This window comes from Elephas maximus, chromosome 1, assembly GCF_024166365.1.
Source record: "Elephas maximus indicus isolate mEleMax1 chromosome 1, mEleMax1 primary haplotype, whole genome shotgun sequence".
Classification (NCBI taxonomy): domain Eukaryota; kingdom Metazoa; phylum Chordata; class Mammalia; order Proboscidea; family Elephantidae; genus Elephas; species Elephas maximus.
In genome coordinates, this window is record NC_064819.1 from 231,073,372 (window position 1) to 231,100,212 (window position 26,841).

The window sequence follows — 26,841 nt, forward strand, 5'->3', positions numbered from 1 at the left end:
ACTAAGTGAACCTACCCCAATCTAGTGCCTTGGGCTATCATTATCCTTCTAGATTAAAACAACCCTGCCCCTGCCAGCCCCCCACTCCTTAACGGAGTTATAAAAAGCATTTACTGGTTAGAAGTTGACCAAGTGCTAATTACTAATGAAAAGCAAGGTCGTAACGACAGAGTTCAACATCAAATGAGCCAACTTGACTATATTATAAACCAAGAAGTTAGTTCAGTTTAAGCACAGTCCTTATTTACATTTAAGAAATGAGTATAAATTTTAACTTGCATAAGAAGACTTCGAATATAGTCATTGTTTCAATCTTTAACTGCCAGTAAACCTGCCAAAAAAGGTTAGCTAAAAATTCCATGAATTTTTGTCATGAATGTTTTATTTTTTGTTAAGATGCATTTCTGCCTACAATCACATCTAAATAACTTGCAAATGCCTGCTAATTTAGTTCTTCCAGAATACGTGACTATGACAAGTTAGGTTTTTGTTTGCTTAAAGCATAAGAAATCAAAAATTTTACATTCCTGACATGGGACAGCAAGTCTGTGTCCAGTTTCTCAAGGAAGGAATGGATATGGGGGTGCCAGACCCCCTACCTCTTACCCTGTGATCCTCAGAGACAATGGGAAGGGTACCCACTCCCCTTTAGAGAGAACTGAATTCCATAAACCTTTAAGAATTTTTTGGGCATCTTAAACTTAATTATGCAAATTAACACTACACACCCCTCGCTTCCTTTTCTACAGGGCTTTCCTCATCACTTCCACCACGACCACTATTAGGCTAAGCTCAAAATGTAAACGCTAACTTCTTTGTTGTTTAATTTTATTGTGGTGAAATATGCATATATGTGAAATATTTATTTTACATATACAGAAGTTGGCCATCTTTGCCATTTTTAGCAGACAATTCAGTGACATAATTGCATTCACAATGTTGTGCAACCATCAGTATCCGTTTTCACAAGTTTTACATCACCCCAAAGAGAAAGTCCACCTTCAGCAGTAACTTCCAACCCTTCCTCCCCCAGCCCCTGCTAACCGCCAATAAACTGTCTTTACGCACCTGCCAGTGCTCAGTGTTTCACACAGGCAGGACCCTACACAATTTGTCCTTTTGTGTCTAATTTCTCTCAGCGTAATGTTTTCAAGGTTCATCCAAGTATCAGGGCTCCATTTCTCCTTATGGCTGAATAACATTACATTGTATGCGTATACCACATTTTATTAATCCATTCATCTGTTGACGGAAATTGGGCTGTTTCTACGTTTTGGCTGTCGTGAGTAATGAAAAGCTAAATTCTCAATGTGCAGTGCAGGGCAGGGTTATCACCATAACAGCAGACTTTTTAATTTTCTAATGAGGGATACTTTTATGTTCCAGGTTTCTAGATTTTTATGTTCTGTAATGTACATTATAAGTAGAACAATCAAAGTAGTGACAAGATACAACCATTTCCTAGTGCGGCTCTAAATAGGTATTGTTTCTAAGGTGATCCTCTTATGACCACTTTCCTTTAATGGCTGAGGAAGCTGAGACCCTGAAAGGTTTAAGCAGCTTCCTCAACTTCTGACAATCGGCTACTAAAATATTTATACTTTCACAGCTCATAAATACTATTTATTCCTCCTAAAGTTGTATCCTGAAAGATAAGTCAACGGTTTTAAACCTTGACTTAAAAAGTTTGCATTTCCAAATTCTAGGGGAAAAATTATATAGTTTTATATATTTAAAGAAAGAGCCCAGACCAATCAATTAATATCCATCCTATTAATTTTAAGAACATGTAATGAAATCTCAAATCCTTCTGAACAACTCAAATGCGCTTCCTTCTGCCTCTGGAAGCAAGCTACTTCCTGCCCCCAGACCCACTTCCTGTCAGATCAAGGCTGCTTGACCAACACAAAAAGCAGACAAACCAGTCCTGTTTGTACTCTTTACAACAGAGAAAATCAGGACCCGTAGAGCTAGGAGGGAACTTTCCAAGCATCCCCCACATTACAGAGGGTCAGCTCCCTCTACTTTAAAACCAAGTTGGGAACAGTGTGTGACAAGCCCTGCCCACTGCTCATGGGCTAAGGCACTGCTTTTAGAGGGCCGAAAGACAAAATGAAACTCTGTCACTTACTTAGTTCCCAGGTTGTGCAGCAAAGCAACACTGGCAGGTATTTCCTATCTGCTAATGGCACGTAAAAACAATGTGCCACTGAGACTACCAGAAGGACCCCAGACGTTCTCTTAGCCCAAAACAGAAAACCATCTCCAAAGCCACCTCTTCAGACAGGGATTAGACTGGACTATAAGACAGAAAATGATACTGGCGAGGAGTGAGCTTCTTGGATCAAGTAGACACACGAGACTATGTCAGCATCTCCTGTCTGGAGAGGAGATGAGAGGGCAGAAGGAGACAGAAGCTGGCCAAATAGACTCGGAAATAGTGGGTGGAGAGAAGGAGTGTGCTGTCTCATTAGGGGGAGAGCAACTAGGAGTATATAGCAAGGTGTATATAAGTTTTTGTATGAGACTGACGACTTGTAAATTTTCACTTAAAGCACAATAAAATTTTTAAAAAGTGTTATTTATGTTACCCCCAGGTAGGCAAACCAGATTATCTTTCAAGGACACATTCTCTTTATTTAATAAGTTTGTGAATTCCGATTCTGTATATCAGTGACTTCAGTTTTACCGTGTGTGTCAGACATACTTCGGCACCAGTTTAGAAACGTGAAGTTAATTTTATCCACAAGCTCAGGATCTCATGAAAGACAAAACGGACAGAGCCAAGGTGGCTGTAACATGCTACAATGGTTTTAGTTCACAGAACATAGGAAATTAAAAGCCTGTAAACTAAACTGCATTACCCATTTGGAATGCACTATTTTCTTTGTAAATTCAGAAGTCTGTGAAGAGTGTTTCCTCTCCAACGTAGTGGGAGGAAAAGCCTGTGAAACAACGCAAACCTCAGACCACAATACCTTTGCTAACCCGCTTGCTGTCTTAGGAAGAACTGGATGTATAGAATAAACCATACCTAATCCCGTGCTGTTTGAGATAAATCTTCGCCCTAGTTAAGGCCACAGGAGCAGTAATAATTTGCAGAGTTAACTGGGTTCTGGGTAAGGTATCCTTCTCCTATAAGGAGCTCAGACTGACAAGATTTATCTGAACATGCCCGAGAAGCCCACTTTTGCCATCTACCAAAAACAAGAATTAGAGAGTGAGACCCCCAGTAGTTTTATCTTTTAAAAATTCAAACTAAACAGTAAGCTGACAAAATTTGTTTGGATAAGCAAACTCCAACCAAATTTACGCTTTTAAACCACCCTGGGTTTCTGCACAGTAAATTAAAAAAACCTCTTCGAATTTATCCTTTGTCTAAACCAAGTATGTTACGTCAGAAATGCGACTATAATTATGTACATAACTGCCAGATTGGGAGCAAGAAGATGTGACAGGGTACTTAGTCCTATCATAACGCCACCCCCATCAGCCCCTCCTATCCCCCCTTACCCCCAACCATGGTCCTAATACAGAGGCTGCTGCCTCTCTGAATGGGGAAGTGCAGTTCTAAGCCTGCACCCAACTTTTTTCATTTAGTACTTATGTCAAAACTGTCTTTCCAGGCACCCTGTACTCTGTAAATACCTTCAAAATGTTGCATAAAGCTCCGCTCAGTAGCTGCCTCATACTTTAGTATACTTGATTGCCATTTTCAATTCTGAGAAAGTTGCTATTAAGACAAGACCTTGTTCCTAGTCGGTTCAGAGCCCTTCCCCTCTCCCCCCACCCCCACAAAATTACATAAAGTGACACCTTGAGGGCTGGAACTTGACAAGACTGCCTGTTCTTCCAGCTCTCACAAGTCTTCCTGCTTTGGCAGGGTGCAGTCTTACCCCTTTTCTATTGCTCTCTCTTAGTGGAAAATATTATTTGTGTTTTCCTTCTCTGACGGGTTTCTCCCTTATGCAGATCCCACTTTGGCAGATTTTACTGTGTATATTGGGAACAAAGAGTTAACAGTGAAAACAGCTGGGAACACGGAGTCCTGTGTGTTTCCAAACCAACTGCAATCCTGGCCACATCCAGGCCTCCTTTAAAAACCGTGTGTGGAGGGCAAGGTGGCCCAGGTGGGATCAAATCACTCACTCACCTGACTCAGAACACAAAAGGACTCCCAAGAAACTGCCCTTCTACTCTGGAATCCCGGGAGAACCCCTCACTGCAACCAGGGCAGCCTGAGGATAGGCCACTGAGACCTGGCTCTCGGCCCCACTTCCAGGCTCCCAGTCCCAGAGGAGGAGGCCTGCACCTTCCAACTGGGTCTCCTTCCACCCTAAGATTCAGATCTTTCCCTTCCCACCTCTCCAGCGCATGCTTTTAAAAGCAAACTTTACTATGGAAATTTTGAAACATTTACAAAAGTAAAGAAAATTGTACAATGAGCCGCCATTCAGCTTCAACACCATTAACCTTCCTGCACTCGTTTCCTCTATCACTTTGGTGTTTTTAGGGGGGCAGGCATATTTTAAGGCGTTCATGTATTATTTCACCTGTAAAAGCTTCAGTACGTAGCTCTAAAGGGCTTCGTAACCATAATAATTCCTTGTTCAATTTCTCCCCGTTGCCTCAAAAATACCTTTTAGAGTTGATGTGTTCAGCTCATATGATGCAGTTTTCAGCTTTGCCAACGCAGTTTCTACATTTCCCTGGTCAGCCAGTTTCTTACTAAAATACCAAGTTTTCCTCATCCTACAGGCCCCACCATACCACCAAATCTACTCGAATAGCAATGCTATTTTGTAAGTAAACTCTTGAACACCCAAAAAATGACAAAAAAGTTTAATGAGAAAACTGTTCTAATAACCCCAGAAACTACTACCCTGAGATAATCTTTAAACCTTAAACCAAAAATATCCCCTGAAGACTTCTTAAAACCAAACAATATCTTAACTGGTCAAAAAGGTCTGCCTGGAGCATTACGCTCTTTTTAGAACTATTTATATGGGATCATAATGACAACAGCAACTCAAAACATTATATAGGAACCTCAGGGGGCAGTGAGTTTATGTCAATGGGGGAGGAACAACTCAGAAAAGGACACAGAGGATGGCTGCACAACTTGAAGCATGTATTCACTGTCACTGAAATGTACATGTAGAAGTGGTTGAATAGTATGGTTTGTAGTGTATATTCTCAACAACAAAATAAAATTTAAAAAACCTGTTCTAATATACATCTTTTCATAAATAAAAAAAAGTGATTACAATCTAATATATTCCTGTTCTAAGCTTTACTGAGTGATCTGTGGTTCAGTTTTCTCTTTAAAAACAGAGAACAAGGTTGGATAGCCTCCTAGGAGGTATTTTACAGGAAATCTATAAAAATCTTTAGGTGCAGGAGTGCTGCCATAGGCAAAAGGCCAGATATTTAAACCAATAAAGTTCCTGGAACCACAATGTCTGAGGAATACTGGAAGAATCTAAGTGGGCATGGCAAATCATGAAACTAACTAGTCACCCAACAAAGAGTGAAAAAATAAAATTAACCCTATCACTCGGCAAAGACTGGGTAAATATTTACAGTAGTACACTTCCCACCTCCTGATAGTATATACAGTCATAAGTCACTCAACGACCATGATAAACTAAAAAAGAAAAAAACCAAACCCACTGCCACTGAGTTGATTCCAATTCATAGGAGCCCTGTAAGACAGAGCAGAACTGCCCTATAGGGTTTCTAAGTAGCAGCTGGTGGATTTGAACTGCCAACCTTTTAGTTAGCAGCCGAACTCTTAGCCACTGAACCACCAGGGCTCCAATGTCCATGATATGTCTGTGAACTGCATTACCTGATTTGGACATTGTGCGAACACCATATTACATACAGGCAATCCCCAGGTTATCAGTGTCCGACTTATGTACAACCCATAGTTACAACCCAATCCTGGTAACGCCTATGAAAAACCTGAGGTACGTACACACGGTTTGTAATAACAAACGGGTGTTACTTTGCAACGGGCATCAAAGCTATATGGGATACTGTAGTGCACCTGTATTGACTAAACAGCCTAGATACTGTACACATACGGTACTGTATTTCATCTAATGTATCTGGCTGTTGGCACTCACTACATGCAGTCACCTCTGCTTCATCCCATTCTCCTATCAGGATTTCGGAACTCTATTGTAACTTTATGCGACCACGGACGTATATGTGGTCAGACGTTCGCGAACAGACGTTATGCTGTGCATGACCGTATCTGTCTTGCCCATTTCTTGCAATGTGGTATTTTGCCCTTTTTGTTCAACAATGCATCCCCAGGACCTGGCACATAGTAGGCACTCTGTGTGTTGAATGAATGAATGAATTTTGTGGATGGATGTGAGTCATGTTCACTATCAGCAAATGGACAAAAAAGTAAAATATTTATTGCATTATTTTATTAGGCTGTTTAAGTGAGAAAAAAAAGAATGACCATCATGAGATACTAAAAGCTTTTAATCAGATTAGAATTTAGTAGTTACAGTCCAAGTTTTTTCTAAGTTTGGTCTGACTTTAATGGTGATAGAGAACAAAGATAAATAGAAACACACAGGCCTGGGTGACCAGTACCAGGCCCAGGGCCAATCACCTTCTGTGTGTTATCTCATGACCCTCATCACTAGGTGCTCTCCTTATCTTGTTTCACAGATGAGGAAGCAGAGGGCGGTTAAGAAACTGGCCCAAGATTACCCACTGTTGTTGTTTTGGAGCCCTGGTGGCGCAGTGATTAAGCATTCAGCTGCTGACCAAAAGGTTGGTAGTTCAAATCCACCAGCTGCTCCTTGGAAACCCAATGGGGCAGTTCTACTCTGTCCTGTAACGTTGCTATGAATTGGAATCGACTTGAAGGCAGCGGGTTTGGTTTGGGTTGTTGTTAGGAGCAGGTTCCGACTCATGGTGACCTCATGTGTTACAGAGTACAGCTAAGCTCCATAGGGTTTTCTTGACTATAATCTTTATGGCAGCAGATCGCCAGGGCTTTCTTCCACAGTATTGCTGGATAAGTTCAAACCATCAACCTTATGATTAGTAGCCAAGAGCAAACCGTCTGCGTCAGGCACAAATCTCTACCTTAAAAAAAAAAAAACCAAACCCAGTGCCGTCGAGTCGATTCCGACTCATAGCGACCCTATAGGACAGAGTAGAACTGCCCCACAGAGTTTCCAAGCAAAGCCTGGGGGATTCGAACTGCCAACCCTTTGGTTAGCAGCCGTGGCACTTAACCACTACACCACCAGGGTTTCTGTCTCTGTCCTGGAGTGGTCTAAATCAAGGGTGAAATTATAAAGCCAACTACTGTCAGAAAACTAATGTATACACATGGTCAAAAGTTAATTTTAAATTATCAATGATAAAAAAGCAACCTATTTGTATATCATTCTTTTTCCAACTCAAAAAAATATATATATATCAGGTACAAATTGCTTTCCTTTAGCATATGCCAAATATGTGCCATTACACAATGGCTTAGCAACAAGTGTGACACAAGATACTGCCACTTTCTCTACAGAAACAAAGAACCACCACGAATACCAGCCTTGTTTAAAAAATTACCTCAGCAACAACAAAGCTTGCTCCTCGGTGACAGCTTTTACAATAGATGTCCGGGCTCCAAGCTCACGATGCACTTAAGACTGGCTAACAAAACAGAGTCTTTATTCTTTGAGAACAATTTTTCAAAAACAGAACTAATGAGGTAGATCTGCTTCCAGATATTATTAGTTAGCCATGACGGCTGTATATAAAACATACACAAAATTATAACAACTGCTTAACAATATTTTTATCCTAAAGCAGAGGCTGGCCAATTTCTTCTGTACAGGGCCACGTGGTAAATAATTTAAGCTTTGTGGGCTATATTTGGAAATCCTGGTGGCATAGTGGTTAAGTGCTACGGCTGCTAACCAAAAGGTCGGCAGTTCAAATCCACCAGGCGCTCCTTGGAAAGCCGATGGGGCAGTTCCACTCTGTCCTCCAGGGTGACTGTGAGTCAGAATTGACTGGACAGCCATGCGCTTGGTTTTTGTTTTGAGGGGCTATATTTGGTCTCTGTTGCACATTTCTCTTCTTTTTAACAACCCTTTAAAAACACAAAAACCACTCTTAGCTGGTTATCAAAGCCAAGCCTGTTACCCAGTTGATTCTGACTCACAGCAACCCTCTAGGGCAAAGAAGAACTGCTCCAAAGGATTTCCAAGGCTGTAAAACTTTTACGGAAACCGGCTGCCTCATCCTTCTCCCGTGGGAACAGGTGGCGGGTTCGAACCACCAGCCTTTCAGTTAGCAGCCAAGCACTTAACCCCTGTACCGCTGGGGCTCCTTTCTAAGCTGGCAGACCATACAAAAACTGGCCAGAGCCAGATTCAGTCCTAGGGCGAATTGGTCTACCTGGTCCTAAAGCAAAAACAATTATTTTCAATACCTGATATGACAACTGTTAATATAAAACAAAAACATGATGCCGTCGAGTCAATTTTTAATTGCTCTCTCTCAGGAAAAAGTAGAAAAAAAGATTAGGAAAGCAGGAAGTGACTTCAAACTTAAAAAAAGAAGTAAAATCTGATACATTGACTATTGTAGTTTGATCTTCAGATGGTATTCATTCCTATCTTTTATCAATAATGGCTCAGAATCAGAAAAAAAATTTTTTTTTTTTTTTTTTGCTTTTAAAATTTGTTTTCTCAATTACGTCAGATTAAAAGCATAATTATTGTGTTAACACGGGCTTCAACCTCCTTAGGAGCAGCACCACCATTTACCTGAAGGTATTAAAACGGCTCAGAGAATGGAGTGTGTCATCGTCCAAGGACAACAGAGCTGACCTTTACTGCTGGAAACACCCTCTGCCCTTGTGCACCTGGGGAGCCCCTGCTCAACACCCACCCAGAGCACCACCCAGCCAGAGCACCACCCAGCCAGGGGGTTTTCCTTGCTCCTCAGACCCAAAAACCAAACCCGTTGCCTTCTGACTCATGGTATACCCACGTGGTACACAACAGAACTGCTCACGGGGTTTTCTCTGCTGTAATCTTTACGGAAGCAGATCGCCAGGCCTTTCCTCTGTAGCACGGCCGTGTGGGTTTAAACTGCCAACCTTAGGTTAAAAGGAGTTTTCAAAACCCAGGGATCCCTTGCTCCTCAGGGCACTCTAACCTTCTGTCTATGTCTGTCTTAAAGCACTTACAACCAGGCTGTAATTCTCTCTCTCTGTTTGTTACCTGCTTCTCCTATTAGACTAAGAATTCCCTAAAGGCAAAAACCTATCTTACTTATTTTGACAGCCCCTGCACCTGGCACATATGGGCATACAGCAGGGCTTCAATAAATGAAGAAACTCTGCAGACCTGTTTAAGAGAATTCTGACAACTAGAAGACATAAGGATGAAAAGGAAATCAAGGACACAAAGTTACAGTGTTCCCTTTTCCTAAATAAACCAATCATTTCATATTGCTTTCCCTTAGAAGGCCTATTGACAAACTTCACCTAGTTTATGGGAACTCGAGAACTAAAACCCAAAGCTTTAACCTACAGGTTACACTGAAAAGCTCGAAAAACAGGTATCTGGGTAAACAGCACACAAGACACACTGAAAGCTTACAGTACCTGAAAATAAATCACCGGCATTTCCCAGTCAGAAGCTTTGTCTCCGGTTATTTTATGTAACATTTTTTTCACTTAAAAAAATTTTTTTACTCCTATTTTACAGACGAAAAAATTGAGGCTCACAGAGGCTAAATATCTTGGCCAACTATAAGAAAACAGTGAATAAATTATGAAATCATTCTTTTCACAGCTCTTTGCATTTTTATTTTATTTGGAAAAACAACATATATTAACTATATAATAACCTGTTGCCGTCGAGTCTATTCCGACTCATAGCGACCCTACAGGACAGAGTAGGACTGCCCCAGAGTTTTCATGGAGCACCTGCTGGATTCGAACTGCTGACCTTTTTGGTTAGCAGCCGTAGCTCTTTACCACTGAACCAGCAGGGTTTCCAACTATATGATAGGCATTTTATTTTACTGAAAAGTCTCTATGCCATTTTACAGTGCTACAGTTTTATCCTTTAAAAACACTATTAGCAGAACTCTGGAAAACGATCTTTAAGTCAACAGACACTACGTGAAAAGAAAAACACTGTGATCTTCTGTTCTGCTCAATAAATATCCTATACATAACAAGCACTGGCAAACACACAGCGCTCAAACTAAACACTAATTGGAACAGGAGGGGAATCAGTAGTATAGTTACTACAAAAATGAAATAAAATATAAGAGCTAACTCTAAATGCGGCCCGAGATGGCGGCACAACACGATTAACGTAACTGATGTCACTAAAACTGTACATGAGAAAAACGTTAAATTGGCAGGCGTTGTGTTCTATTTTTACAATTACCAAAAAAAAAAAGCATTCGCTGACTTTGAAAGCAACTGAGTGTGGAATGAGATTGCTTCACACTGCAGAGTGAAAATGACTGAACACTCTAAGAAAGCAGGAATACTACCCCAGCCTAAGAATCTCCAAATTGTCAAGACAGACACAAGTTTTATGGCTAAGTAAAAATACATTAAATAAACAAGAAAAAGAATTCATGAAGAATAAGTGGTATCCTTTTCCTTTCCCCAACTATAAACATTAATAAAATTATTCAAAAATCTGTTAGAAATCCCAATGCTATAATTTAGGACAGCAACGAAGAAACAAGGTCAGTGTGGAGGACGTGAGAGAGGAAGAAAAGAGGAAAGGGGTAGGATCTCTCTTCTCTATGACTTAATAGGGACTGTCTAGCCTCTTTTTCTCTTTTAAAAACAAAGAGAGCCAAAATTTGAGAGCGCACAGGCTGCTGCCAAATGAAGCTCTGCAGCTGGACTCCCTGGAGGGACAAGCTCAAATCAGAGATCCTCAAGGAGGCCTTAGCTGGCCTTGTCTTCCTGCAGTTGGATCCCCGTTCAGCTGTCTCCTTCTTCCCACCCCTCCTTTGTCCAGACACCCATAAATGACACCCTTGGCATTTAAGCTGAAACTTCAGGAGAGGCTGTACATCCACACCCCAGTCCCTGAGCGCGTTTCCCCTGAAATGAAAACATTTGAGCCACACTGGGCTTCCTTTCTCACTGGTCCCTGCCCACGCAACAAGCACTCTCAATATAGTCAATAGGGCCTGACTGTTGGGGTTCAGAGAAAAACATATATACTCAAGGCTGTTCTTTTCCTGTGAAATCAGAAGTTCTCAAACTCTGGTGCCCATCAGACTCACCATTGAGTCATGCTGAGAAGGGTCTGGGAGTGTCCCCAGATAATGACACACACCAAAGATGGAGACCACTGTGCTAAACCAACCCTAACTTCTCACTTTATGTGTGGACTGGTGTGCACATACCCAGGGGAAACATTAAGAAGCTACTGGATTGTCTTAATTTACTTGGATTTAAAAGAACTGTAGCTTAGTGAGTCTAGTATTTGCATACACTGGGGTAGGGGACAGTTATAATGAGGACCACTTTCATCAACCAGTCACAACTTTTAACAGTATGTACATAACCAAACTCTTAACCACCTCCCCTCAGTCCCTGAGTGATGTGACTGGTTAACAGCGCTCGGCTGCTAGCCGAGAGGTTGGAGTCCACCCAGAGGCACTGCCGAAGGCCTGGCGATCTACTTTCCCAAAATCAGCCATTAAAAACCCTCTGGAGCACAGTTCTACTCTGACATACATGGGGTCACCATGACTGAGAATGGGTTGCCAGCCACTGTTTTTTTAACCTTCTCCCCAAACTTGGTCCTTTCCCAGGGCTCCTTTTTTGGTGAAGGGCACCATCACCCATGCAGTTACGCAAGCCAGAAACCAGAACTCAGCCTGGACACCGCCCTCTCCCTCAAGCCCTGCACATCCATCCCCGAGTCTTAACCAATTTTACTTCCTAAATACATCCACCTCTCTCCATTTCTACCACCACCATCTTGGTCCAAGCTACCACCATCTCTTCTCTGGAATACAACAGTCTACCGTATCCTCTCCTACCCTCCTTCCTCCTGCAGGCGCTCATATTACAGCTGCGATGAACTTTTCAAAAGGCAGACCTGATTGTGTTACTTCCTTCCTGTCAAAACCCTTCAATGTCTCCCACTGGGTTTAGCTCAAAAACACCTTGGCAGGGCCTATGTGGCTGTGCATAGCCTGACCTCTGTCTTCCTCCCCAACCACCCTGGTCTCCATCTGATACCCCAAGCTCATCCTCCTCCCTCCCACCTTAGGGCCTTTGTACATGCTGTTCCCGCAGCCTGGTGCGTCCTCTGCTCCCCTTTCACCCAGAGACCACCCCTTCATTCTCTGCATTGTTCTGCACAATCGTCCCTTGCTCAGGCGGGCCTCTGCTGACTTCTCTGATAAGGACCCCTGCCCCGCCCCCAACCACACACACACCCTTGTAGATACTCCCACAGCACCAGTGTACCTGTCATGAGGCAACTTTCCAGAGCTGCAGTTCTATGTTAACTCTGTGACAACTGCCTGCCTCCCTCCCAAACTGTTAATCCAGGGCGGCAGAGACAATTTCTGTGTCTGTGCACGTCGGTGCCGTCAACACCCAGAACAAGGACCAGCACGTTAAATGTTGCCAAGCTCGCAGATGAGTGGGCAATCAGACTCATCCTCCTGCCCTACAGTGTGACAACGGCAAGTGACCACACTCCCAGCCAGCATTTCTCGCCCCACAGGGCCCAACCTTAGCTCCCGAAATCACCTACCACCCATGGTGAAGGAGGACGGGGGTGCAGAAAACAGACCCTGTGCACCCATCTCAACAGGTGGGGCCCATGGAAAACATATCATCAAATTCTGTCCTGCAAAAACATTCAGCACAGTGGATTACCTTTTCCACCATGGAAGAGGCCGTGTACTCTCAGAGAGGAAGGGAATCTCAGAGGTGATTGTCTCAGTTTACACAGAATTTTGAACACACTTTCACAGTTGTCTTAATGAAGGGTAGATCCACTTTTGCGTTAGAAACAAGTATGGAACCACTGTAGAAAGGACCACTAAGGCTTCTGTTTCTACCACCTGAATAAGGCTCAGCCCGCTAAGCTGATCACAGGCCTCGAAGGCAACGCCCTTTTCACTGCTGGGCTTGATGGCAGGGGTTTTCCAACGTCCCATGTCTTTCTAATGGCCCGTGTCTCCTATAACAATGAAGAAAGCAAGTGTGGGGGAAAGGAAGGAGGGAGGAGGTACTCCACACTCACCCTAATCCTTAGGACAGAGATTGTTTCCTGAACCAGCTCCTGGCACTGTGCCCTGAGACCCCCAAATCACTCTTCCTGGAAGTCTACCAGCTGCCCATGAATGAGCCCCAGGCAGCTGTGGGAAAAGCAAAACCAGCCAGGGCCAGCCATACACAGGTGTGCCCCCCCCCCTTGGAGGGCCTGGCTGATCAGGCCGCCCACGGCTCTAGTGCAAGCCGTGCAAGCCGCGGCTGCCATACTACTTTTCTTTGGTCCTCCCCATCAGGCCACTGACTGTTGAGGGCACTGTTTTAGGGCACTTTGCCAAGTTTTCCAGTTTCTATTTCAACATTTGTGTGTGTCTTGGGTTAAAAACCAGACTGGAAAGCTTCCCTGGGGCCATGAATCCGGCTCATCCACCTGCAGGTTACCTGCCCGCAGGTGTTTGCCGAGTGAATGAACACTCACTTTTTTTAACAAGTGGTGACTCAAGAAGCAGTATGAAGAGGACGCACAGCGAATCAGTATCTCATTTATACCGCTTTTTGGGTAACACTGTCGGCTGACTCAGTTTAGACAAAGCAACCAAGATTACTCTGCCTGATGAATTCTTCACAGGTTAATGATTGTAAGGAATGCAAAATCCCAGTAAGTCGGATGTCTCCATCTTTATAGGTAACTGGGCTGTTAAACATCAAGTCATACTGAAGACTCCTAACAAAATTCTTAGTTTGGGCTTGAACAGTTAGAATCAAGAACCTTCAAAGATGTGTTTAAAGAACACATCTACGGAACCTGGTGGAAGCGTTGGATTTCACATTTACTGAGGCAGAAAAACAAACAAACTAGATGCTCTATAACAGCACCTGAGAGGCACTATACGCATATGTTTGAAGGCCACTAAGCATTTCTCAGTGATCTGTGGGATGGCCCTAATACGCATCACACAAAGAAAGGCTTAATAAGTGTGTTTCTCTTACCAGGCAAAATCTCCAAGACCTTCCCCTGCCAAAAAGGCGGCAGGCAGGAATTTCCTACTGCAAACAGGTGGAGCTGGCCTTTTACTGACTTCTCAAAAACATCTGCTATTTCTAATTTTTCAATATTATACAAAATAGAGTGTCTCAAAAAGCTACCCTGGCTATTCAGATTCCCGCATGCAAGGTGACGGCCCCGTCCTCCTTAGCAACTCGAGAACTATTCTCAGTTTATCAGAACTTTTGCTAAGTTTCTGATTCATTATAAAAAAATTTTCTAAACAAACCGAAATTAAAACATACCTAACAAAAAATAAAGATTAAAAAAATTACCGTTCATCCTAAGAAATAAGAACCGTAGTGACAGGAAACAGGTTTGTGGATTTTCCTGAGTGATATCTTAAAAGCTAAGCTCTTCATCTCTATTTTAAATAAAGAAAACCACAGTCAAAACAATGATCTCTTGACTCCTCTGAATCACGTGCTTCCTGAGCTGGGCCCTGAGGAAGGGGGTTTTATATCATTGACAGCGCAAAGCCTGGGTGGTGTGTGCCTCCTGCAAGTCTGAAATGAAAAGAAGAATTTTGTGTAGGAGAAAAAAAAATCTTCATGAATGAATCAACTTGACGATGTAACGTAGGCGAAAACAGCATTGCCTTCTGTATCCATTAACACCAATAAAATAAATGTAACAGTAAAAGAACTGCTTTTGGGGAATCTAAAAAGTACCTAAGTATGATGATTATAGAATTAACTTGTTTGAAAAACTAGCAATAAACTCCCTATTTACCTTTTATTTCAAATTGTAATGACCGAAGTTTATTTTCTCCATTGTTATTCAAATTCAACCAAAACATTTTAAGCCCTTTCCTCAGTGTCTCCTGGCCAGTTCACCTGTGTTAAAGCAAGTGGATACAGCTTTCTAAAACGAGTCAGTCCCAAAGAGCCTGGCTGTTCCCACAATTTAAAAGAAAGCCTAACGCTCCACACCTGGTCCCCGATCTAACCCCGGACCTGAGCACAAATCAGATTAAAGCGAACAGAGCAGCAGGGTTCAGCAGTGCCGTAATCAGCTGATGTTGACCAGGAGTGCGAGGCCGGAGAGGCCCAGGGGGCCACCGGACCAAACTCCACCGGCCGCCTTCATCTGCAAGTCAAGCCCATTACTAAGCCTCCGCCAGAGACGGAGTCCTGCTGCCCCCAGCAAATTCCCGTCCACAGAACGCAGCTTGGGTAAAACGGACTGGGGCGACACTGCGGGCCAGAAAGGCGTGTCCCCTCTCCCTGGCGCCGTTCGAATTTCAAGGGAAGTCTGGGTTACGTTCGCTTTCGGACGCTAGAAGGAACTGGGAGTTCCTATCCGTCGTCCGGAGCTCTTGCTGCGATCCAGACAGCTTTTCTTTTTTTAAGAAGCTTCAAAATTGCATTCGAAAACACTTTTAAAACACACTGAAGCCGTGTAAAAGTGGAAATTCTAATTTTTTCAAAAGACCGTAACCGGGGAGGGAGGGAAGATGGTTCACAAAGAAAGACTGTAGAAAGAAAGGCATCACAGCCCACAAAAGAGTCAGCAGATAACAAAGAGGGGCCAAGTCCCCGTCGCCGTCCTCCCTCCGTTTGGAAGCGAGCCCTGTCCTACAGGTAGCAGCCCCACGCGCGTCCAGGTAACTCGCTCCCCTCGAAGATACGCCGGCCGCACCCAGCCCAGCGCTGGCACCGGGCCACTTACTGGTTTCGGCATTTTCGGTTCCCGGGAGGTTCTCCTCAATCCCTCGGAAACACAACTCTCAGTCGCAGCAGCCGAAGGGACCCGCCGACCTGGAGTGCGAGGAAGCGGTGAGGCGCAGGACAGCAGGCTGCTCCGCGGCGCACCGAGACCCCGGCCGCCCCGCGCGCCGCCGCTTAAGAACCGGCCGGGCGGGCCCCGGTGAGTCACAGCCCAACCTGCAATTACCGCGGCCGGGCGGGGCGGGGCGGGGCGGGGCCTGCGGCCGGGGCGGGGCCGGGCCTCGGAGCCGGGGGGCGGGGAGCGCGGGAAACGGGGGCGCACGGGGCTGGGAGGGGGCGCCGGGGAGCCTGCGGGAGTCCCGGTGTTCCGGGGCACGGGAAGTGGAGACGCGCGGGGACCGGGAGGGGGGCGGCCGCGCCGCTCCGGGGTGGGCCGTGGGGGGGTCTCGGCGCCCCAGGGCGGGGAGCGCGGGAAACGGAGGCGCACGGGGGCTCGGAGGGGGCGCCGGGGAGCGCTGTGGGAGTCTCGGTGTTCCGGGGCACGGCAAGTGGAGCCGCGCCGCCCTGGGGTGGGCCGTGGTGGGGGGGGGGGTTCGGCGCCCAGGGGGGTAGCGCGGGGAGAGGGGGCGCACGAGGACCGGGAGAGGGGCGGCCGCGTCGCTCCGAGGAGAGCCCTGGGATCGGCCGAAGGGGCCTCGCCCGCCGGCAGAGGCGGGGAGCGCGGGAAGTGGAGGCGCACGCGGACCGGGGAGGGGTCGCCGCGTCGCTCCGGGGAGGGTCTCGAGGGTCTCTGCGCCCGGTAGGGCAGAGCGCGCGCGAAGCGGGTCGCTCGGGGACGTGAGAGGGCGGTCGGGTCGCTCTGGGGAAGGCCGTGGGATCAGCCAGGGGGCGGGGCGCATGGGAACCGGGACGGGGGCGCCGGGTCGCTCCGGAAAGGGCCGTGGGGTGGGCCCGAGAGTCCCCCAGGGGAACGCGGACGGGCGGGCCCCAGAGTCCCCGGGCTCGGCGGAAGCGGTGGTAAGGCGCCCGCAGCAAGTTTCACTTTGTGTAGCAACTGTTTGTCCCGGGGCTAAAACCACCGCTGCCGCCGCCGCGCTTCGGAGGACCCCTTTCCTGCGCGACCGCCCTTTTCCGGAAGGAAGGCCACGGCAGCTCGGCGCTCGGCGGGCCGGTGAACAGGCCAGCGGTGTGGCCCCCAAGAAAGCCCCCCAGAAGCCGCAGGCAGCCCAGTGGGGGGCGGCCCAGCCCGGGGTTCGGCTCCGGGGACGACCCTGGCGCTCGCAGCGGCGCCCCCGATACCAGCCCACCACACCTGCGGCGGCACGAGCCACTCCCGCCCGGGCAGCAGCGCGGTCCGGAGAGCCCGGCCCGGAGAGCCCGGCCCGGAGAGCCCGGCGGGGCGGGTGTGTGGGGGACCGCGCCCTTCCCGGCCGACCACGAGGAGCGCCCTGGGCGCAAGATGGCCGCGGGTCGGGAGGGCGCGCTCGTCGAGTCTCCATCTTAAAGATCTGCCCTGGCCGCTGCCCGGCCTTTGCCCTTGGAGAGAACTTGGCAGAGTTTGGTTCCTCTCCTGAGGGTAGATGTAAGGTGTGAGCCTGTCCACAGTGAACAGAGGGAATCGAGAAAACCTAAATAAGCCTGGAGTGGCGGGCAGCCACGGGGGAGCTGCTGTGCCGTCTCCGTCTCGGGATGACGCCGCCCTTGGTCACTCGGTTGCCCCAAGTCTGAGGGCGGCCTAGGTTGGCGGGACCTGCGGGCTGCATCCCCGCGCACGTGGCCCAGCCACGTCCACGTCCCGATTCCGCGAAGAAAGTTAAAGAACAGAAAACGCACCGTCCCCCAGTACCTAGTTAAAGGGCAAATGAGTGTCCTTACAGGACTTGACTAGCAAAAAGCTATTGTTCACTTCATAGGAAGTCACCTCTGAAATTCTAGGAGTTATTTTTATTATTATCGCAAATGGTTCTCCCGAGGAATTTAAAAAACAAAACAAACAAAAAAGTAAAAAGGCGTGTGTGTACTTCTGGTAGCCAGTAGAATATGCTGCTCAGCGATTTAGAGAGCAAACTCCAGAGGTGCCCTGACTATCAGCATCACCTGGGAGCTTGTCAGAAATGCAGGTTCTCAGGTGTTACCCCAGACCCGCCGAATCAGAAACTAAGGCCTGCCATCTGCATAATAACAACCCCTCGGGTGATTGTGATGTGTAGGCTGAAAGTTGAGAACTAGGGTTTCCCCCTAAATTCCCTTCTGGGGTTGCCACTAACTCCCTGTGTGAGCCTAGTGAGCTATTTAACAACTTTGTGCTTTACTTTTCTCATCTGTAAAATGGCATAACAATGACACCTATTTCATAAGGTTATTATGAGGGTTAAATGGGCTACTATATGAAAGATGTTTGGAACAGTACTTGGCGGTAGGTAGTAAGCATTCAGATATCTCCTCGCAAAGCATAACTGGTGACTTTGGGCAAAGTAGCAAACCCTCTAAAATTCCCAATTTGTGAAATGGAGATAATAGCAGCACTTTCACATAGACTTGTAAAGATTCAAAGATATTATGCATGCAAAGTGCCTGGTAAGGTATTCGGCTCATGGTAATGCTTAACCTGTCACAGCAGGGGTTGTTTCTTGATGAACTTTGGTCATTTAGCACCTGTGACCTTCCCAAGCTGCAGAATGGGGCATTTCAGAGGCAGGCGTGGAGGGAGGCCTTTTCTGAGATTTGTTCTCTTTTCTGGCAAGCTGTTACCTCTGAAAGAATGAGTATCTTTTTTATTAAAATGACCTTATGGTAACTGCAGTAGGAAGGAAACTATGAAATATATTTAAATAACCTGAAATGATAATGGGTCAGATTGGACATACTACTCTTAATATACTTTATCTCCGCCTCCTTTTCACTGCCTGGGGCCTTGGTGGTTATTTTTGGTCTCCAACTCTGCAGATAAGGTATGCTTCTAATCTTTTTTTTTAAATCTCAGTTCAAAGTGTACTGTCTTCTGAATTGGAGGTTTGAAATAGTCCAGGATGTTTTCTGAACTTTACCCTCCAGGGGACTGCTGAAGATGAAATGGCCGGTGGCATTGTGAAATGAAAGGATCACAGGCCTGAGAAGCAAACAGCAGAACAAAAACCTTCAAGTTGATTCCATATTATAGCAAGCCTATAGGACGGAGTAGAACTGCCCCATAGGGTTACCAAGGCTGTAGGCCCTGGTGATGCAGTGGTTAAGCACTTGACTGCTAACTGAAAAGTCAGTGGTTTGAACCCAACAGTCTGCTTCCATAAAGATTTATAGCCTTGGAAACCCTATGGGGCAGTTCTGTCCCATGGGACCACTATGAGTCAGAATTGACTCAATGGCGATGGGTTAGTTTTTTGGCTTTTTTCTGGTTTAGAACCTAAGAAGTCCCTGGGTGATGCAAAGGGTTAATGCGCTCAGCTGCTAACAGAAAGCCCTGGTGATCTACTTCTGAAAAGTCGGCCATTGAAAACTACGGAGCACAGCTCTGCTCTGACACACATGGGGTCCCAATCTTGCGATTCCATGGCAACCGACAGAACCTAAACCCTGCCTCCAGCTTACCTCCCCACCTCTACACACAACATACACACAAAAGATTGAACTCCAAAGCAGTCTACGAGAATTGCTTAGGACAGTGACTCTCAAACCTAGGTGTGCATTAAAATATCTCATGGAGCCCCCCTGTAGGAATTATGGTGGAGCCCTGGTAGTGCAATGGTTAAGAGTTACGATGGCTAACCAAAAGTTCGGCAGTTCAAATCCACCAGCCGCTCCTTGGAAACCCAAAGGGGGAATTCTACTCTGTCCTGTAGAGTCACTGTGAGTGGGAATCAACCTGCCAGCAGTGGGTTTGGTTTGGTGTTTGCTGGTTTGCAGTCTAAAGTGGGCCGTGGGAGTCAATGTCTTCAACAAGTCCCCCAGGTGGCTCTGACATACACCAAAATTTGCAAACCACTGACTTAGGATGTGAAAGGATCTTGACGAGTTTTATTCACCTTGCCTCCCCCTTCACCCTTCTTTTGTCAGGTTATGCTGGCATTTGTCAGCTGTGGTTCTGTTTAATGTATGATAATCAATGCAGTGAACGGCAGTGAGGAAACTCTGGAGCCAGGAGTCTTGGCGCTATTCCCTGCTTTCCTTTGTCTACCTCTTTGACCTTGAGCTACTCGCTCCTCATTGAGGGGTTTCAGTTTTTCACTGAGAGGAGGGAATCATCCATCTGCCTCCTGGGCCCGAGGAAAGGCTGTTTGTCAGCTGCCTGGAGTTCTTCAGGCAAGGTTAAACCAAAGTGAGGTGGGGCAGCCCGTGGGCAAGGGCAAGAGCTGTAGTACGCAGAATGTTCACGTTCCCCATATGTAGACTGTCTGTCACACTGCCTCCGAGCCTGTCGTATTTGTATCTCACACTGGTGCCAGCTTAATCTCAGCTGTTGTTGTTGCTAGGTGCCATCAGTGATTTCCAGCTCTTAGAGACCCCATGTGACAGCGGAATTGCATCCCGGAATTGAGTGGACTCAATGGCAGCTGGTCTGGTCTGAGCCCTGGCAGCGCAGTGGTTAAGTGATACGCCGCTAACCAAAAGGTCAGCAGTTCAGATCTACCAGCCGCTCCTTGGAAACTCTATGGGGCCGTTCTGCTCTGTCCTATAGGGTCGCTATGTGTCAGAATCAACTCCACAGCAATGGGTTAATCTTTACAAGAGCAGATTGCCAGGTCTTTCTCTTGCTAATCTGAACTAGTAAAAGAAAAAAAGAAAAGCTCAAAGTAGTGCGACGGTCTCTAGCCTCAGTTGCTTCAAAGGAACAGTCAACAGGCGGTAGGGAAATACATAAAGAGGGCTCTTTATACAGGGGTGTTGGTCCCTCTCTGGCACTTAATAACCTTGGCTGAAAATTCGGGCAGTGACTGCGTCTGGAGGACAGGGACAAGGCGGCAATTAGAGGGGCTACGTGGTGGCTCGTCTGCGTGGTGGCTCGTCTGCGTGGTGGTGCTTCATTAGGATGAGTGGTGGTTCACAGGTGTCCTTGGAACAGCCTTGGTGCGTGTTTTGTGGATATGAAGTATTTCTTAATAAATGTTTTAGACTTAACATTGGGGTCAGCTTTCCATTGGCAGAGATGATAGCTAAAGAGAAATAAACATTTCATGTAACCTTAGAAAGTTCCCTGAACACGGTATGTAAATTTCTATTATCATCTCACATTCCGTTCTGGCCTGTGCAAGGGTGACCTGTCCTTACAGTGTGGGTAAGAGAGTACACGACAACTAAGGACTCAGAATGACCCAACCAAGCTGACAAGTGACCACTCAGCTGTATTCGAATCTGCAGTGCATTTAGAAAGAACTTCTAAAGGGTCTTTGGCATCGCCATGTGTTGGATTGACCCAGGACAATAAGCTACAAAGCACCTCTTGGTACTATTATGATGGCATTCTATAATCCGGGTCAGCTGAGCCCTGGTGGCACAGTGGTTAAGAGCTCAGCTGCTAACCAAAAAGTCGACAGTTCAAATCCACCAGCTGCTCCTTGGAAAACCTGTGGGGCAGTTCTCTGTCCTACAGGGATGCTATGAGTCAGAATCGACTTGACAGCAATGGATACAGGTAAGAAGCTTAGGTGTTATATTTTCATGGAGTTTCCTTGACTGATTTAATAATTTGTGTACCAGTAATCTGGGCCCTGGTGGCACAGTGGTTAAAGTGCTCGGCTGTTAACTGAAAAGTTGGCAGTTCAAACCCACCAGCCACTCTGAGGGAAAGAGATGTGGCAGTCTGCTTTCGTAAAGATTACAGCCTTGGAAACCCTGTGGGGCAGTTTTACTGTCCTACAGGGTCCTATAAGCCAGAACCAACTCCAAGGCAACACGCTTGGTTTTTGGACATCAATAATCTGGAATGCTGGTGGTGCAAACAGTTAAACGCTCGCTGCTAACTGAAAGGTTGGCAGTTCAAACCCACTCAGAGGTTCTGCAGGAGAAAGACCTAGAGATCTGCTCCTGAAAAGATTACGGCCTAGACTACCCTGTGGAACAGTTCTACTCTGTCACATGCGGTTGTTATGAGTTGGAGTCGACTCGACAGTATAAAACAACAATACCAGTAACCAGTTACCATCAAGCCGATCCCGACTTAAGGCGATCCCATGTTATTTCAGAATAGAGCTGTACTCCATAGGGTTTTCATGGCTATGACCTTTCGGAAGCAGATCACCAGGACTTTATTCCGAGGCATCTCAGTGGGTCTGAACTACCAACCTTTCTGTCAGTGGCGCGGCAGTTAGCTATTTGTGCCACCCAGCAACTCCTAACCAGGTGCTGTTGAGTTGATTCCAACTCCTTAACAATTTTTATGTGAAAGTATACTAATGACCACACTTGTTGGACAGAGGAACTACCAGATAACATTAAAAAAAAAAAAACCCAGTGCCGTGGAGTCGATTCCGACTCATAGCGACCCTATAACATAGCTTCCTTTATTACAATTTCTCTTCTCCCTGGGCATTTTAACTGTTAAGTAACAGTACGGGGCAGTTCTACTCATTGCATGGGGCCGCTATGAGTTGGAATGGACTTGACGACAACTGGCAACAACTCACTTCACAGAGGACACAGGCATTCGCACTCATTCACACTCCTCAGCCAAACTTTTCTTGTCTGTATCGCCAGTGGCCTCTATCTTGCTAAGTCCGGAGGCGCAGCTTCTCTGCCTGCTTTTTCTTCTCCTAAGCATTGCTCGACCATTCAGCCAACCAAAAAACCAAACCCTGTGCCATCAAGTCAATTCTGACTCATAGCAACCCTATAGGACAGAGTAGAGTTGCCGCACACAGTTTCCAAGGAGTGCCTGGTGGATTTGAACTGCTGACCATCTGGCCACTGCCCTGGGAACTTTCTGTTCCGTGGGCCTGTGTTTTCTCATCTCTGCCCTGCTCTCCTGGTCTCGGCCTACAGCTTGGGCTGTTCTTGCACACCCTTCTCCCCACACTTCCGTGGGCCGGCCTCCAGCACCCACCTGGCCTCTTGTGTCTGCACACTCTGCCTTCCACTAACAGCTCCAGCCCTGACCTCTCCCCAGCAACAGTCGGGTACCTAGTGTCTCCAGGATTCCTGATTTTTCAGATCTCTTCTCTCAGTATCCCCCTTCTCAGTCAGCAGCCCCCTATTCACCATGTGGCTGTGCCCCAAACCTGAAAGTCTACTGTAATTCCTCTTCCGCTCAACACCACTTCATCCTGCACCCCCTGTCCTTTCAATCCAATGACAGTCCCATTTGCAAAGCCCCACCAGTGGATTTTAGAATAAATTCAAACACTGTCCTGGCCTGCAAGCCCCTCAAGGTCCATGCCTGCTTCTCCTGCCGCACCTCCGATCCCTCCTCCTTACTCTTCTTCTCCTGCTGCCTGATTTCTTTGTTGTCTGATTTCTTTGGTCTGTGATACCTCAACCTCATGCCTGCTCAGGGCTTCACCCTGACTGCTTGCTCTGCTGCAATGGCTTTCCCGTCTCTGCCCACCTGGCACAGAGCACTTCCTGTCCCCCCACCTGAAGGGCCCCCCACCTGATTCACTCTGTCCGCTTACTCTCACTTCCTGTAGTCACAGCATCATCCCTTATGGAGTGGTCTCGCTTCTTTACTTCCTGTCTCCCACACAAGAATCGAAGTGCCTGTCTGTCTTACTCACTATTCTGCCTTCAGCAGCTAACACAGTGCCTGGCACATAGTAGGTGATCGATAAATGTATTTGTTGAGTAAATGAATGAACCAAACTGCCAAAGCCTGGGTACCACCAGGTTAGTTGCCTTTCCAATACACCATACTGCTGTTGCCTGGACTGCTCACCACAGAAGCGTTACTTAACTACTCAGGAGCCGTCAGGTCGGCTCTGACTCGTGGCGACCCCGTGTGTGCGGAGTAGAGCTGTGCTCCATAGGGTTTTCATGGCTGTGACCTGTCAGAAGCAGACCGACAGGCCTTTTTTCCAAGGCACCTCTGGGTGGGCTTGAACCGCCAATCATTCATTTAGTAGCCAAGTGTTTAACCATTTGTGCCCCTCAAGGACGCCACTAGAAATATTTTATTTAGCAAACCCAGCTACCCAAAACAGCATTAAAAACCAAATGACGGTTAAAAAAAAAAAGTTTTTTAAAAAAGCCTGCCTATTTAGAATCCCTCTGGGTTTCCCTTCAAGCTTACTAATTCCAGTTTTCATGGCACTTCTACCAGATTTGACGCGCTGTATTCCCAGCCACAGCCGCCTAGGAGAGACGGTGCAAGCAGAAACAGGCACGCTGACAGCGGCAAGAAGTGATTCTTGACAGCAGAGCGGCAGGGAACATGCGCGTAGTGGCTGTCGGCGGGGGAGGGGGCGAGCCAGAGCCCTGTGTGCTAACCCCTGTAAACAGTGAGAGTGTGTTTCTGTCTGCTCGTCACTATCAGAAAAAGTGCTGTTTTGCAGTTTTTAAAAAGCCGTGAAATGTTTTGGATCATCAGAAAATAATTCAGTAGACAGCTGTGTACTCACCATCCTGATCTGGCAAATGGTAATATTTTATCACATTATCTTCAGATTTTTTAAAAGGAATAAAACACTATAGATACCTAAAGGCTCCCTGGCCTCCCTAGGAGGAACCTGTATGCCAGAGTGGCTGTGTTTCCCCACTGTGCATGGGTTTGGTTTACATGGCAGGGGGACCACTTATGTGAAAAAAAAAAAAAATTCCTGAATAAATGAGATGTTATTAGGTGTTTAGTTGTAGGATATAAATAGGAAACACTTAAAAATCATCATGAAGGGGGTGGGGAGTTATTGCTTAATGGGTACTGAGATTCTGTCAGGGGTGACAAGAAAGTTCTGGACATGGAGAGTGGGGGTGGTTGTACAACACAATGAATGTAATTAATGCCACTGAATCGTGCACGCAAAATGGTTAAAATAGCCAGTTTTATGTTATACATCTTTTACCTTAATAAAAAAATTTTTTAAACCATCACACATTTCTTTTTCTCCCTCTCTCTTTCTCTTTTCATGTTATCAAAAGCTAACTTTTGATACTGTGCCAAGAGTGCCCAGCAGGCCCCAGTTGGTGTTAACATCCGGTTGGATCGCTGTCTACTTGACTGTGAGTTCCTGGCAGTGGGATCCACTGTTCACTTACCCTAACTCACCGTAGTCACAGCATTTATCGCTGCTGGGATGGTTCTGCTTGTGCTGGTAAGGGCTTTTCTGCTCCTTTGGGCATCTCATGTACCCTGCGTAGTGCCCTGCCCCCACCCCCCCGCATGTAATAGGGGCTCAGTAAATATCTATTACCAGAATTGTACACAGAGCCCCGTATGTTCTCTGCAGTGAAGACAACATCTTACTGAGCGTTTAGATGTCTGAATCCTGCACATTTGACTTCTAAACTGGAGAACTGGTGCTTTAATTTTTTTTAAAAAGTGCCTCTTGATAACCCAAAAAACACATTTCAGTAGCAAGTGAGGAATGTTACCTGGCCCATTGGATCTCACCAAGGATCCAAAGAACTCACTCTGGAGTGAGATCACCTTTATGACGTTTTGAGCAGTGCTTCACACTAGGCTGAATCGTGGACATCGTACTTCGCTGGGCAAATGTTCACCGACTCCTGCCAGGGGTCAGGCACTGTGTCAGGTAATGGGTTTCAAGGAGCAAGACAGACGAAGCCATGCAGTTTACACCTAATTAAAACTTGGTCTTTGGCTGCTTGACTCCCATGAATTTCCATGAATCAGGAACTGTCACTTGGCCAATCTGCAAGGTCAAGCCACCTTCTCAAATTGGACCCTCAGGTGACCCCAACGGTGTGACTCAGGAATGCCTGGAAGGCCGGGTGATGGAGAAGAAAGACGACTGTAAAATCCAGCTCTGGCTCCCACTCAGATTCTTTGCCAGCAGATGTGTTTTACTTCTAGACTGGCAACGTTCCATGGCCTTGGTCCTTGGTGAAGGCCTCTGACTACTTCCCACCCAATCAGTTCCTGGCATTGCTGCTAAACCTACTCAGAGAGTACATAGAATGACTATTGAGAACAGCTAGCTGGGTGTGGTGTCCCCGCATTGCGGGTGGCTTTCTTCTCTGGAAGGCCCACCTCACCTTTTCATAACCTGTCCCTCTTCGTGGACCGGTCTAGAGCAAAACTGGACGTTTAGCCACAGGTTTCCTGAGATTTGATTCATCTTGAAACAATTTTTAAAAATGAAAGCAGATTGCCCCAATCACAAAGCGATTTGAAGTCTCAAAGGGGATTGCCATCCTCTGTTTCTTAAAGGCAGGATGTGCAGTAATGGCAGGTGGGGATGAAACACAGAACGTTGACAAACTGGATCTGTGAATCTCCCAACGCTCAGGATTCTGCTATCACCTGTTCTTGCTGACTCTTCCTCCACAGTCTTCCCTTTATCCCAAGGCCCCCATAACTGAGGAAGACTCCATGTGAAGACACAATCTTTCCTTCCATCTGAAGGGAGTGCCACAGAGTGACCCCTCTGGCTCCTCTCTGCCAGTCCCTGGAGAAGAACAAACTTAACGTGATTGGTGAGCTTGGAGGATAATGTGGCTGCGTGTGCAGTCCCCCCCCTCCCCCTCCCCCCCTCCCCCCCCCAGTCTCCTGGGAGCCAGCCTACCTGCAGAGGGTGAGAGCAGCTCTGCCCCTTCCAGCCATGGGTGTCACAGAAGCTGGCCCCGTGTGGGAGACGTGGGGTGGTGTAAGGCTGCCTCTGACTCGCTGGTACATTCGTCTCACTCCGAGGTTCAGTTCAGGACGCCTCTTGTCTGCAGATCCTGTCCACATTCTCCACTGCTGGCTGTATCTACAATAA

General features: G+C 46.6%; 2 protein-coding genes across 2 annotated transcripts in view; one reads left to right on the forward strand and one right to left on the reverse strand.

The window, feature by feature from the left end:
* EZR (ezrin) overlaps positions 1 to 16,177 on the reverse strand; it is a 71,637-nt gene extending 55,460 nt beyond the window's left edge. The window contains exon 1 of the mRNA XM_049904726.1: positions 15,978 to 16,177. Within this exon, the coding sequence (XP_049760683.1) occupies positions 15,978 to 15,989 (12 nt within the window). The 5' untranslated portion in view covers positions 15,990 to 16,177. The remainder of the gene's footprint in view (positions 1 to 15,977) is intronic.
* Positions 16,178 to 16,617: 440 nt separating this feature from the next.
* On the forward strand, positions 16,618 to 26,563 carry LOC126087356 (translation initiation factor IF-2-like). The gene is made up of 3 exons (XM_049904780.1): positions 16,618 to 18,927; positions 24,225 to 24,541; positions 25,040 to 26,563. The coding sequence occupies exon 1, from the start codon at positions 16,874 to 16,876 to the stop codon at positions 17,567 to 17,569; it is 696 nt and encodes a 231-aa protein (XP_049760737.1). The 5' UTR covers positions 16,618 to 16,873; the 3' UTR covers positions 17,570 to 18,927; positions 24,225 to 24,541; positions 25,040 to 26,563.
* Positions 26,564 to 26,841: the final 278 nt, after the last annotated feature.

What these genes read in the sequence shown, in the direction of transcription:
- LOC126087356 (XM_049904780.1), top strand. Translation starts at nt 16,874, where the DNA reads ATGGGAACCGGGACGGGGGCGCCGGGTCGCTCCGGAAAGGGCCGTGGG.